This window comes from Macrobrachium rosenbergii, chromosome 5 (genome assembly GCF_040412425.1).
Source record: "Macrobrachium rosenbergii isolate ZJJX-2024 chromosome 5, ASM4041242v1, whole genome shotgun sequence".
Classification (NCBI taxonomy): domain Eukaryota; kingdom Metazoa; phylum Arthropoda; class Malacostraca; order Decapoda; family Palaemonidae; genus Macrobrachium; species Macrobrachium rosenbergii.
The window spans coordinates 35,685,837-35,700,385 of record NC_089745.1 but is presented as its reverse complement, the minus strand read 5'-3'; the positions used below and the strand labels follow the sequence as shown (position 1 = coordinate 35,700,385).

At 40.2% G+C, this 14,549-nt stretch overlaps 1 protein-coding gene across 1 annotated transcript in view; it reads left to right on the top strand.

Moving 5' to 3' along the window:
* Positions 1 to 14,549, top strand: part of hgo (homogentisate 1,2-dioxygenase) — a 41,530-nt gene that overhangs the window by 13,756 nt on the left and 13,225 nt on the right. The window contains exons 2-4 of the mRNA XM_067103965.1: positions 11,461 to 11,590; positions 12,539 to 12,669; positions 14,042 to 14,219. Of these exons, the coding sequence (XP_066960066.1) occupies positions 11,461 to 11,590; positions 12,539 to 12,669; positions 14,042 to 14,219 (439 nt within the window). The remainder of the gene's footprint in view (positions 1 to 11,460; positions 11,591 to 12,538; positions 12,670 to 14,041; positions 14,220 to 14,549) is intronic.

Genomic DNA, 14,549 nt, shown 5'->3' with positions numbered 1-14,549 from the left:
TGCCTACTGTCGGACGTCCTTGTTAATGCCGTGCCAGATGAACTTGCCAGTCATGAGGCTCGCCGTTGTACGCTCTGATGGATAGGAGAGACCGTGGATCATGTCGAATGCCTGCTTCCTCCTCGAGGCGGGTACTAGGGGACAGGGGCGGCCTGTGCTGGTGTCGCAGAGGAGGGTTGTGTTTGAGTTTCCTAAGGGTACGTCTACCCATTTAAGAGCTGTCACTGCTGTTCTGTAGTCTGCTGTCTCTGGGTCTGCTGCTTGTTCTTTTGCCAGGTCTTCGTAGTCAATGCCGAGGTGAAGGGAATTGATTTCTACTCTTGACAGGGCATCGGCTACTGGGTTCTTCCTGCCAGGGACATAGTTGATGGTGCACCCGAATTCGGAGATGGTGGTCAGGTGTCGCTGTTGCCTTGCAGACCACGCATCTCCCGGCTTTGCAAATGTATGCACCAAAGGTTTGTGATCTGTTAGGATCGTGAATTCGGTCCCCTCCAGCAGGTACTTGAAGTGTCTCACGGCCTGGTAGATAGCCAGCAGCTCCCTGTCGAAGGCACTGTAGCGGGTCTCTGCTGGCGAAAACTTGTGGCTGAAGAAGGCCAAGGGTTGGGGGGCACCGTTCACTAGTTGCTCGAGTACTGTGCCGCAGGCGATGTTGCTGGCATCCGTTGTCAGTCTGAGGGGGGCTGTGGGGTTGTGGTGAGTCAAGGTAGTGGCATTGGCAAGGGCTGTCTTTGTTTCTATGAATGCCTGGTGCTGCAGAGCCTCCCAGGTCAGTGTTTTTGGTTTCCCCTTCAGGATTGATGTCAGGGGGTACATAGTGTGGGCGACGTCTGGGATGAAACGTCGGTAGTAGTTTATCATCCCAAAAAACTCCTAAGGGCCTTGATGGTTTGTGGTTTCGGGAAATTCTCAATATCTTTTACTTTAGAGGCCATGGGGGCGCACTCCTGCTGGGGAAATCTCGTGCCCAAGGAAATCTACTTTCTCTGTCCTGAAAATGCACTTGTCGAACCTGAATACTAGTCCGCTGTCCTGCAGACGTTTCAGGACGGCGTGGATGTGGCGAAGGTATTCCTCTGGAGACCTGGAGAAGATGAGAATGTCGTCGACATAGTAGATGCAGAAAGGCAGATCCCCCAAGATGGTGTCCATCAGGCGGCGGAATGTGGCACCTGCGTTCCTGAGACCGAAGGTGGAATAGGAGAATGTATAAGTCCCAAAGGGCGTGATGATGGCGGTCTTTGGGACGTTGTTGGGATGCACAGGGACTTGGAAGTATGGTGTCAGCAGGTCCATCTTGGAGAAAATCTTCACGCTGTAGAGGGCGCCTGTCAGGTCTTGCATGTTAGGGAGGGGGAGTGGTCTGGTGTTGTCAGTACAGGGGCCTCCATGAACCACCGGACTCCTTTACCATGTGGAGGGGAGAAGCCCATGGGCTTGATGCTTTTTTACGAACACCCATCCGTTTCATCTCTGTGAAGGCCCGTTTTGCGTCTTGTAACTTTTGGGGGGACAGTCGTCAGAACTTGGCATGAGTCAGTGGGCCCGTTGTGGCGATGTGATGGAAGATGCCGTGCTTTGCTGAAGCCCCTGGTGACTGGCATAGCTCTCGTTTGAATACGTCCGGGAACTCCTGTAGGAGGGATGTGTAGCCGTTGGGGGTTGTGGAGCAGATGGCAGGCATTCCAGTTCCGGTGGAGCGCTGACGGGAGTGGCAGGTTGCTGTGTCGAGGAGGCGCTGTCTTCTTATGTCGACCAGAAGTCCGTGGTTCCCTAGGAAGTCTTCGCCCAGCAGGGGGAACTTGACCTCTGCAATGACGAAGGGCCAGTGGTATCTGCGGCCCAGAATTGAGATAGTTCAGGTCGTCATGCCATACGTGCGGATGGGAGTTCTGTTTGCTGTTATGAGGGCAGGTGTTGAGTCAGGTTTCTTTTCTAAATCTTCCTTGGATGGCGGAAAGGCCGATTGCATTGCTCCCGTATCTACCAGCAGGCGCCATTTCGAAATTTCGTCTCTGATGAAGAAGCCTGCTGGTCTGGGGAAGTTGGATTTCACGGCCACTGCTGTTACTTGTGGCCGCTTTTGTAATTTTTTGTAAAGGAACAGGGAGATCTGTAGTTCCTGACGTTGGTGCCGAATTTTCTATGGAAGTAGCAGCACGCCGGGTTTGACCATGTCCCGTGTTCCCTGAATGGTGCCTTCTTCTTGTAAACGGCGTTGATGTCTCCATCGCTGTTGTCGTTGTCCTCCGTCAGGCTGCAGGCTTCCAGGATGGAGGCTGCATGGGCGGTGGCGTGTTTTGAGGCCTTGGTGGCCTCATGTATTTTCTAGGTGACGTCAACTAAGGTGTCCATGTCGAGGGCATCTGCGTCTTTTATCTGGCCCCTAAATTCCTGCGTGAGGCGCTGAAGGAAGATTGCTCTTGTTAAGTCTACCTTCCTCTTCCTCCCGTTTTCGTCACGGCCTGGCAGTGTTACCAACCCCCGTAGTTCGTCCCAGGCTTCCCTGGGTGATGCTTCTCCAAGGGGCTGGGATAATAGGTCGAGTGCGCGCTGCACTTTCTCGGCCATGGGCATGGAGTAAGTTTGGATGAGTTTATCCTTCAAGGCCACGTATGTGACCTTGTCCAGCTGCGCGTCGAGCCAGGGGGAGATTCTGTTGAACACCTCTTTTGGGAGCGTCATCATGGTGACGTCTGATTTGATAGCATCGTTTGAATGCGCGCCACGCAAAAGTGCGCGTCTGCGCGCAGGCACCATGATGCTGTGTTCTGCCGCGAAAACGGAGGAAGTTTGACTGCGTCTGGTTTTGTTGGTTAGAGGGCTGTACAGATGATGCTCGTGGGTTCACATTGAAGTTCAGCTTCCAACATCTTTACTACTCACACACCAAAAAGCGGGAAAAAATGCGCCGTATTGAGTCCAACAATGGTGCTGATTGTTCGAGTGGTTGAACGGAGCGCTAAAATGTGCCCTTTCCGGGTACGCCATATTTAGTCCGTTAATGGCACGGTTTCCACCAGGGAGGGAGCTATCAGAGCCTAAACTCTGACGCAGTAATTAGTCCACTAAAGGCTCTCTGATGGTAGGCGTACAATGATGCGTACAATGAGATACGTAAAGGATCTGAAATAATAACAAGTAACATGTATGACGTGATTAATGTACATATGAGGAAAGAGACAAGAGTGGAGAGGCGATTTGATGCCCTTGCACTATGTTGCTGCAGTTATGACGTCTGATTTGCTGCAGTATTTGGGATGTCACTCAATGTGATTATTGCATAACTGTAATCTCGTACGTGTATGTAACCTCACCTTTTTCTACAGGTGAAAAATTCATCTGAAAATATAAAATGTTATTTTGAAAATACAGTATGTACAAACAAAGAAGTCCAAAGAATCATTATGAAGTTACAGAACTTTATTATCATAGAAAACGTTTGCTGATATAGAAAATGTGTAGTTTTAGCAGATGCAGTTATATATCAACCAATCAGAAATCAAAGATTTTCATGACTTCTTGTATGTTTAATGATGTTGCCATGGCAACTCAGATGCTGAAAGGAATGAAACTAAATATTTTTAACCATCAAAGGAGTAACAGTAACTTCAAACTGGTATGGACAAGTTTTTACATGCTGGACAAGATGCGAATTTTATTTGTGTACACCTCCACCACACATATATATACACACATTGTATGTATGTATATATATATATATATATATATATATATATATATATATATATATATATATATATATATATATATAAATATATATACACACACACACACACACACACATATATATATATATATATATATATATATATATATATATTTATTTATATATATATATATATATATATATATATATATATATATATATATATATATATATATATATATATATATATATATATATATATATATATTATATATATATATTCATTTAACGTGCTTTTTTTTCCCATTTTTCAAGTTTCTGATGCGTCTATAGTCCAGATGTCACTAACTGTGATATTGAACTGGAACAAAAATTGATAGGTAATATTATACCGATACTGGAATTAAGTTAAAGACAGTTATTCTTTCTTTTTATTAAGAACACAGACACACACACACACACACACAGAGAGAGAGAGAGAGAGAGAGAGAGAGAGAGAGAGAGAGAGAGAGTTGGCTGAATAGTCAATAAAATGGACAATATGACTCGTCCTAGACATAGATATCATGTTTATGGGGACCATCTGGTTCTAAGAAGTCGGATTATAGTCCAGTCATTTTAGTCATATTTTAGTGAAATAAATGAAAAAAATCATAACAAGCTAAAATTTTGCACATGACTTCTTTAGACACTTAGAAATAACATATCAAAAGTCCCCATTGATCCACCTTGAGCTTTGTCCGCCATCTTGGAAAATGGCCGCGAAATTTCCTTTTTTTGCTTTTTTCATGAAAACGGTTAGCCTGACGAAAATGACTATTCAGTACATTATTAAAGCTCACCAAATTCCCTACAAAAGAGGTTTCATGCATATGTACTCTACAAGTGATAGTTTGCAAGCTATATCAAGTTTTTGCGAGCACAATATTTTAAATTCGTACTTTTTTCCACACCACCCATGAGGTAAAGTACGTAGGCGCGTTTTTTTTTAATGTGGTTTCCCCTTTAGGCTTAATCCACAACTATCTTGATACTCTCCTTGTCACATATACAATTTCTTACACTAAATCTGTGATCTTCACGATTTCCTTCGACGCTCTAGCGGCTCCACTGAAGTAGAAGTAGCTGGTAAGACACTTGATTTTGCCGTACCTGAATTATTGACTGGCTCTTCACAGCTAATTTCCCGTTGGTTTGCATGACATATTTCTTCTGGTTCAACAGATTCTTCATGATCTTCATTGTCACTTTCATCAGTATCACGTGAGGGAGTCTCCAGTTCATCCATTAGTTCTTCCTCGGATTGGATTATAGAGTTTGAGCAAGAAACCCTCGACAACATGCACATACGATGGAACATTTTAGACCCCCTTTTACACAGCTGCAGTTCCGTACACAGTTCTTTGTGCATGTGCACGATATCAAATGTAGCAACTTCTCAGGTGCGGGTGGTAATTCTGTGGTGACAGGAACCAAGCCATCAGTGCCTTTTATCCATCCCCACTGCTCAGGGTGTAGTGGATTGCTCTGCCATAGTTGAACCTGATGGTACACACGAAGAAAATGTTGTTTTGATGCTTCTGCTGTTGGGGGAAGTCTTTCAAGTTTTACTTGCCTTTTACAACGTACTGTTGCTCTCCTAAAGCACTTCAATCGAAATGAATTTAGCTCAAATTCTTCATCAGGACCTCCATATAGGGCAATAAGTAACTTCTCTCCTGCATCAGCCACTGATTTCTGTGTTGATGTCTTGCTATTAAATACATCTACAGGCTTTCTTAGTCTTTCTTTGTTCTGTAAAAGTCTGAATAGTTTAAGCTTCCCTTGTCCGAAGAGAGACGAAACTGTGTCACACCCACTGGCAGCATGAATGAAAAGAATGTAATCCTTTAGTGAACCAAGTGAAGCTTGTAGATCAGAAGAATTGTGGTGTCGGGCAGGCACTTTTCCACGACCAGGTTTCAAGAAAGTAATATTTCTGCTTTCTGGTGTCAGTGCAGTCAGAAGTATAAGAAGGTCAACATCTTCTCCAACAACAGCGATGGTGCTCTCAAAGTTCAAACACTCTCGTATAGCTGTCTGTATAATGAATAAATCTGCATCATCAGGTGCTTGTTTCACCGAGATACCATTTTCAGCTAGTTTTCTGGACAACTGGCTGATAAATCGAGATTTGTTATGCTCATTTGATAGAATTTTTCTTGACTAATGCATGCATACTTTGGTGTTGGGGTAAAAATCGTATCAGTAGTTTGCAATGTGCGTGATCTGCGTTGTCTCTCTGCATACTTTGTACTAGATTTTGAGTCACCGTATCCATCAAACACAATGACTGCCTTTGTGTGGTAATACTGTTTGATGTATGAGATGTATGCCTCATAGACCTCATCATAAGTGAGTCCTTGAATGTGTGATGGCCACACAACACGATGAAGTAGAAAACCTCCATCTACAATGAAAACTGCTTCATCCAGATACTGAAATGTACTAGTACTCTTATCATTGAACACACTATACATTGCAGCTTTGTTGGTCTTTCTCATGCCCTGTTCAGTAAATAATGCAGGTGGCATTGGGGCAAGCTCGTACTGAAAATAATCTTGCAGATCAGCAGTACTAGTGTCTAATGTATGTATTATTCTTTGAAACAGAAGAGTTGTATCAACAGGAACAATATCTTCTCGTATTGTGACACTTGAGTTTATTGTTGCCAGAGGTAACACACGGTTCTTGCGCTTCAATTTTACCTCACCGAAAGCTTGCCAAGTTATGGCATTCATAGACTCCAATCCAGTTTCATAGCTTTTGTAGCAGTTTATTTTATTATCACCAGTTATCGCAGTTGCAAGTGACATAATCTCCTTATTGTCTGAAAAGGGTGGATGAGACAGAAACCACTGCAAAATCTTTTCTGTATCTTCATTATCTCTCACAATCCTTGAAGGTCGTAGTTCAATGTGCTGTTCACTATACGAACTTCTCAATCCACAAAACTCCTCGACTTTGGTGCACATTTCACATGTATCTGGCATGCCAAGAATCCACCGACTCAATACACTATCGGTTATCCCTCGCCCATGTGTCAGCCCTCCTGAGGTCTTCATGGTCCTCATTAGCGTTTGTTCAACAGTAAGATCTGACCATAGACCAGCCCAATTCTTGTTTGAGCGCCTGATTGTAAAAAATCCTTTCTTTGTAAACTTGACAAAATCTTCATCAGGCATATGCTGGTGTAAATCATGCATATCTTGCAAGTATAGGTGGCACGATTTTGCATAAGCTAAGTGACCAGCTGCATGAAAGTAAGGTATAAACTCTTGAACACACAGTAGCTGTAATTCCCAATTTCCTAGTCTTTCAGCCTCTATATAGTGTAGCATCACAGTCACCATCTGGAAATATTGTATCCAAAGCATTGCTGTTTTGCCCCTTAAGGCAACTTCTTGCACATGAGTGTTAAATTTCTTTACAATGCTATTTATGATAGCCGATTCCTTTACTGATGTTGCAGTCAATGTTTTGTTATCATACTGCTGAAGCATGGACTGAACCTCTTGTTTATCCTCATCAGAAATGGTTGCACCATCTAAAAGAAGCTGGCCCAATGCAGCATATGTTAACAGATGTGCTCGAAGGGCTCTGGCAAAGCTGTGTCCTGTCATCATTTTGTCTGTAGATTTAGGTGCATAAACTGTCTCCCACACTTCTTTTAATCCACTACCGGCCATGATGTACCCAATAGAACCCATAAATGACATTAAGAGATGAAAACCACCTAGTCGCACGAAAACATTACCTAAATTCAAACTGTTTTCAGTAGAGGACACAATCTCTCTTGCCTTCCAATATAGTGGCTGGTCAAAAGTAACACATGTCACACTCTTACTCGCTTTTCTACATGAATCAGATGCAAAATGTAACACGCTGTTTATTGCATCAGAAGAGGTAGCCTTTAAATCAAGGAAAGGCAAAGAAGAGAATGGACGTCGTATCAAAGTCCTCGCTATTATTGATAGCATCCATAAATCCATTCCAGTGTGGAATATCCTTAAATTTCATCCACTTCCCACTCAACCATAGCAAATGACAAGATGACGTTGTAATTTTTTCACTAGGATTTGATGTAAGTTTCTTTAGATCCTCAATTTCAATCCTTTTCAGTCCACTTTCACTATAACTTGTGAAGGGTTTCACTGTTATAGATGAACACGAAGAAATTTCTCTAGCAGATGGCATTTTTTTCAGTCTTTCAATTACTTCTGGTTTGATCATTGAGCCTGCTGGTGTTACACATTCAATGCCACCCATGCAGTGAAATGTGTGAAACCATCTATTGTGTGCACATCAAAATCTGCATTATCAAAAACAAACTGCATGAAACTATCAGGCAAAATATTAGGAGGGGTAGTTTTCATACAAGATGCTTCAAAGAGTTGTGCTTCATTATATCCAGTAGAGAATCCCAGTTTATGTAAAATATGTACCAGGAGTCTTGATCCAAATTTCCTGTGTACGTAAACAGCTACTCTGAGTAGGATCGGAGAGACAAATGTTCTTGGACGGACTGCTTGTAGGATTGAATGAGCTATAGCAGAGCATACCCTGTGTTTGTTGTCTGTATCTCCCTTTCCTCCTTTTTCATTGATTTCATGTAATAAAACTTGAAGAGAATCAGGTATGTTGTTTTCAACATTATTAAAGAGTCCCTCACGAGAAGGATAGTTGCTGGAGTCGTACACCTTTGACTTGATGTCCTCTTTAATAATAGCTGCTGCAGTTCTAACAATCCTCATTCGCTCTTCTTTCTCACTATGGAGTTTTTCATTATACCAAGAATTACATAGCAATTTATCTCTGATTTGCGGAAACATACAATGGGAATCTTTCTTTGGAGGGTAGTTATGATAACATCATTTCCATACTTTTCTTGTAATTTAGTTTTCAGATAGCTTCCACTTGTCCTGCAAGATTGGTTCTGATGCATCACATCTAACAATTCCTGCAAAGTAAATTGACAGTCATCACTGTCTTCCATATATGAACAAACTTTCTCTAAGCCAGTTTCTATATCTTCATCATCTGGTCGTCCACGTTTACCTGACGGATTTAAGTGTTGCTTCGAAAAAAACTTGGAGCTACATGACCTATGGTATCTTGCTTCTTCTGCAACCAAACAATGAACACCAACTAAAATTGCTTTTACTTTTTTGCCCCAGTCATCATTACGATTGATGCATTTATCCAGCACATTTTTTCCAAAGTCTAAGGTCATTACTCTACTAACTACTTGCCGTCTATGGAGAGGTTTTTTCTTTTCCTCTTTTTCACAGCACTCTTGAAAACAAAATATACACTTTTTCTTGAAATCAAACACAGTTTCTTTTGATCTAATTTTCTGTTTAATAGGTGACCCTGTTTCCTCCTGGTCAATTGTATCTTTTTTATAAGCTGCTTTTATACTCTTTTCTCTAGTATAGTCTTTTCTGCATTTTATGTGTACTTGAATAGTTGATAAATTAACCCACTTTTGCCACTTATCATCTCCTCTTTTCTTACTTGCTTCAACAAGTGTCGACATACCTTTCTTAACACAAACATTTTCACTTTCTATTAAGTGTTCTTCAAAAGTACACATAATTCACTTTGATCTGTGGTTCCTTCCATTTTTAAAGTATATTCTGAAATGAAAACAAAACAAAAAGGACAACCATTTAGAAAATACTATAGTGCAAAAAAAAAAAAAAAAAAAAAAAATAGCCAAGTATCAGATCAAAAGCAAGTGAATAAATTCACACGGGCATGCTCACACAATTTAATATGGTTACAAAACCGAGAATATCATTAAAACTATCATTCATAGCAAAAATATGCATTGAACATCTTTTGTAGAAAATATTATGGTGAACAATAATGTATAAGGCAGTTATTTTCCTAAGATCAATGGTTTCCATGGAAATAGCGAAAAACTGAAATTTGGCGGCCATTTTCCAAGATGGCGGACGAAGCTCAGGGTGGACGGATGGGGACTTTTGATATGTTATTTCTAATTGTCTGTAGAAAACATTCTCCAATTTTCAGCTTGTTATGAATTTTTTCATTTTTTTTTCCTAATTTGACTGGACTATTATCGGAGATTTGCACCACTTCATATGACGGTTATTTATAGTTTTTTTTTTAGAGAGATTAATGCCAAGACGTACCCACACAGCTAAAAGCTCACGTAAGCAAATCAAGGAGAGGACATCTATTCCAAGATTCTTCGTTAGACTATAGTTAATATTTGTTTCAGGTTAAAATTACATAATTGGTAAGCCTGTGATTTTTACGTAAGTGACGCTTTAGATTTTATATATATATATATATATATATATATATATATATATATATATATATATATATATATATATATATATATATATATATATATATATATGATTAATATCACATTTGTATGTGATTCATTTATCACACATTACCACAGGTGAAAAATAAGAGACAGGGTGTAGGTCCTGACCGGTTTCGACTTTATTTCCGAGTCATTGACGAAGGACTGATGCATAGTATTAGAAGTCACAAATATATATACTACAGGAACAGTACTGACCAACATACAACCGTTAGAGACTACATATCCAGCCACAGGCCGGTGTCAAGGTAGAAATGGCCTTCAAAACTCATTTGGCTAAAAGTCACAATATACTCTTAGGGGACAATACTGATAAACATACCGACCATAGGCGACCTCAGAGCCACACCTGACAGGTATCAGGGAGGCGGAGTTTAGAAACTCATTAGCACTACTGGCCCCGTACTGTGTTTACAAATATGATAATCCTATTTTCATACATCTCTACTGCCTACCTTAAAATTTAAACAATTTACAAATTTCTTTTGATATTAAAGGATCAGTTTATACATCCCTTAACTGATATTCATATTATGGTTACAACTTTCTTTTATAAAGCTAGGTTCAATGATATTCCAGTGCAAAGGAATATCATTGAACCTAGCTTTATGTGTGTGTAATATATATATATATATATATATATATATATATATATATATATATATATATATATATATATATATATATATATATATATATATATATATATATATATATATATCTCGAACATGAAATTTTTGAATGTAAATGCACAGATCAATTTAGTTTAACACCAATAACTGACGAACATCTCCATATTAATTAAATATTTTGTCGATAATTGATGGTATTTCACATAACTAAAGTTATTCCAATTTTTGCTCATGTCCAGGAGCTCAGTATTGACCTGTAATGAACATCTACTTCAGAAAGGAGTCGAATCTGTTTGTTCATTGATCGCTGGATGACTGGTTATCTGGCATCCTAGCTAAAATGCTCTCCACGCCGTCAGTGCGCTCCACGTAGTGCACTGTAGGCATTTCTACAGGGTGTTTGCAGCGTGCCATCAGCCCCTAGCTGCACCCACTTTTTAGCCTTTTACTTTACCTCCGTTCCAGCTTCCATTCTTTCATCTCACTGTCCTACCTCTCCAAGTATTACTTCTCAGTGTAGCTGGGGGGTTTGCTACCAGTTTCACCTTTAGGCCCTTGTACTTCATCTCATTCTGGAACTTTTTACCTTGCTGTCCAGCCTCTCCAACTCCCTTTTTCAATGTACATAGGCAGTGAGTGGCTGAACGTGCCACAGTGCTTGGCTTTATAGTTCAACTTCATGATTCATCCATCAAATTTCTCCAACGTGTGTGATTTTGTTGCACTAACATTGTCTTTTCCTTTTACAGTACTTGAGTGGATTTGGCTCCGAATTCGCTACTGAAGCGTTACCGGGAGCGCTGCCCGAGGGCCAAAATAACCCGCAGGTGTGCCCTTATGGACTGTACGCCGAACAGCTGTCCGGAACAGCATTTACAGGTATGCCATATATCTGCAACTGACACCTGTTGCTTATAATCGAGGACGTCGACTGGCGTGTCATCCATGTTCCTAGCGATTTAGATATTCGTTTTTGTGATAGTTTTGCGCTTTGTAAGATTTCAAGAAATAAGCTTTGAAACAGGATGCTTTTTTTAAGGAATTTTAATATAAATCTGACCATATTTCCAGCGGAAGTTCATTACTGTATTGTATACTCTACGGTGGGCAGTTGAATATCACTAATAGTTTATCTTATCCTTTTCAGGCTAGTGTTTATATACTTTGAAACTGTGTTAAACTGCTCATCTTGCCATAAGCAGTACTTAATGAAAGGCTTTCTTTCAGTGATGATAACTGCAGTCATATGTAGATTAAAATTTGCTACAAACGAATGAGTTATGATACCATTTAGCTTCAAGTCAACGCACAGAAGAATCTCTGTCGCTTATGGTGTTCGGATTTGTCCTCATTAGTTTAGCATAGATTTTTGCATGATACGTTCCACGTTGTTGTAATGCGCGATTACTACCAGTCATTCTGATAACATTCACACTTGGCCCAGCTTAATCTGCTAAATCTTCCTACCAGCAGCATTTTTTTTTTTTTAGAGAGAGAACTCTTGCCACCTCTACTCCACTTGCTGAAACTTCTAACCACTAAGTTACTTTTGGATCGCTTTTGGTCATTGAACCTCATCTGTTGAAACTTATAACAATGGCTTGTTTAGAAATCACTGACACCTTCAGCCCCGTCTGTTGAAACTCCTAACCAAAAACTAATTTTAAGAACTTTGCCTCAGAGTGTTGAAATTTTACACCTGTAACTCGTGTTGAAAACTCTGCCACAGACTCTGACAAATTATGATTTTTTTCCTTTTAGAACACTGACTGACAACGAATCCATCTCTAAATTGCTAGTTAACCTTGTTTCCACAAATTCCAACAGCCCCTCGCGAGAGCAACAAGCGAGCTTGGCTGTACAGGATCCGACCGTGTGTTGTTCACACTCCCTTCGCTCCTATAAAACACCCTTATCTCCTCAGTGATTTCGGAAAGAGGCATCCCAACCCTAATCAGGTGAGGTCTTTGAAATGCCAGTTTTTGTCATTCATCTCTATATTTTTATTCTGGCCCGGTTACATCGTTTTCTTAAAATTATGCATTTTCTTTGTACAATTATAGTTCTACTTAAATTATATATATATATATATATATATATATATATATATATATATATATATATATATATATATATATATATATATATATATATATAATGTATATATATATATATATATATATATATATATATATATATATATATATATATATATATATATATATATATATATATGTGTGTGTGTGTGTGTGTGTGTGTGAGAAGTTGGATGGTAAAAGAATGGGAGTGGTTGATTCAAGTAGGTATTCTGGAATAATTGCCTTTGAAATAAAAATCTGTGAAGGAAAGAAAACAATATGGTCCATACAAAGAATGTGGAAGAGAGGATAATATGGAAATAAAGTGTGGACGTTGGATGAAAGAGTAAAGGCGGGAGCTGTTGAGCTGAATCGCTTTCGTAATGCAAGTGGAGTAAGGAGCCTGATAGTGGGAAGTATGTAGTGATATGAAGGTGCTGGAATAATAAGAAGGACCAGTTGGCTTTGAGATGGTCTGGTAAAATGGAGAGAATGGTGAACGAGATGTCGGTGAAAAATATATAGTTCGGAAGTGTTTGGAAGAACGAGGAAACTGGGTAGTAGAGGTTATCGAACTGAAGGGCCATGATGTCATGGAAGTGAGAGATTGCGTGCCAGAAGGACGTAAGCGGTACAGTTTTGTGCACTGGGTTTTCATCTTCAATTGGGCGGTCGAAGGTTGTACAGTATGTGAATATGTATACAAATGTACGTCACTCACTTGTTTCAGAAACCCCGACTCAGACCCCAAGAGGCTATAGTTCAATCCCTAGAAAAGGAACCAATCTGGACTCGTTTCCTGAAGAATCGAACCCGTTAGTGGGGTAGTGCCGTCAGTGCACCTCACGCTGTGCACTGTAGGTTCTTTGCAGCGTCCCTTCGGCCCCTAGCTTCAACTCCATTCATTCCTTTTGCTGTGCCTCCGTTCATATTCTCTTTCTTCCTTCTTACTTTCCACCATCTCTAACAATTGTTTCATAGTGCATCTGCGAGGTTTCCCTCCTGATACACCTTTCATCGCTGAATGACCTCATAGGTAACAGCGCTTGGCATTTGGCCTAAATCTAATATTCCATTCTATTCCTAAAAAAATCCGCTGTGATTGATTGACGTGCCTGGTAGTTATTAGTCTTTGCTGGGTTGCAGCCAGAGCAATGCGGCGAAAGATTTGGTTTGTATTTATAAGTGGTATTGTTTTTTCTTACGACAGTGAGGAACACGTTTTGATATTCTTTGTCCTTTCGACTCGCAGCTTCGATGGAACCCCTTCGACATCCCGACGGAGCCCACCGACTTCGTGAGTGGAATCCGGACGGTGTGCGGGGCAGGGGAGCCTCTCTCTCGACACGGCTGCGTCATCCACGTCTACGTCTGTAATACTCCCATGGGGGATACAGCCATGTACAACAGCGATGGAGACTTCCTCATAGGTAATGATCATTGATCTTTGTGGATTCTAGTTTTATTTGGTTTCAAATTCTTTTAGTTAATTTTTTAGTCAAGTACCAGAATCTTAGTTTTTATTTATTTCAAAGGTTTTTATTTTTCTCATCGGCAAATTAAATTTGTTCTTATAAATTATAGGATTTTTTTCTGGTCGATGCCACTGCTTGATGAATTGTACAGGGTGCTGATTCTTTATGGGTACAAAAATAGTTTTGAATGAATTCAGGCAAATTGAAATATTTTTTCATTTGTCAGTTTTACTGCTTTGCTACACGTTTATTTTCTGCCTAGCAGACACAGAAATTAGTTTCGGG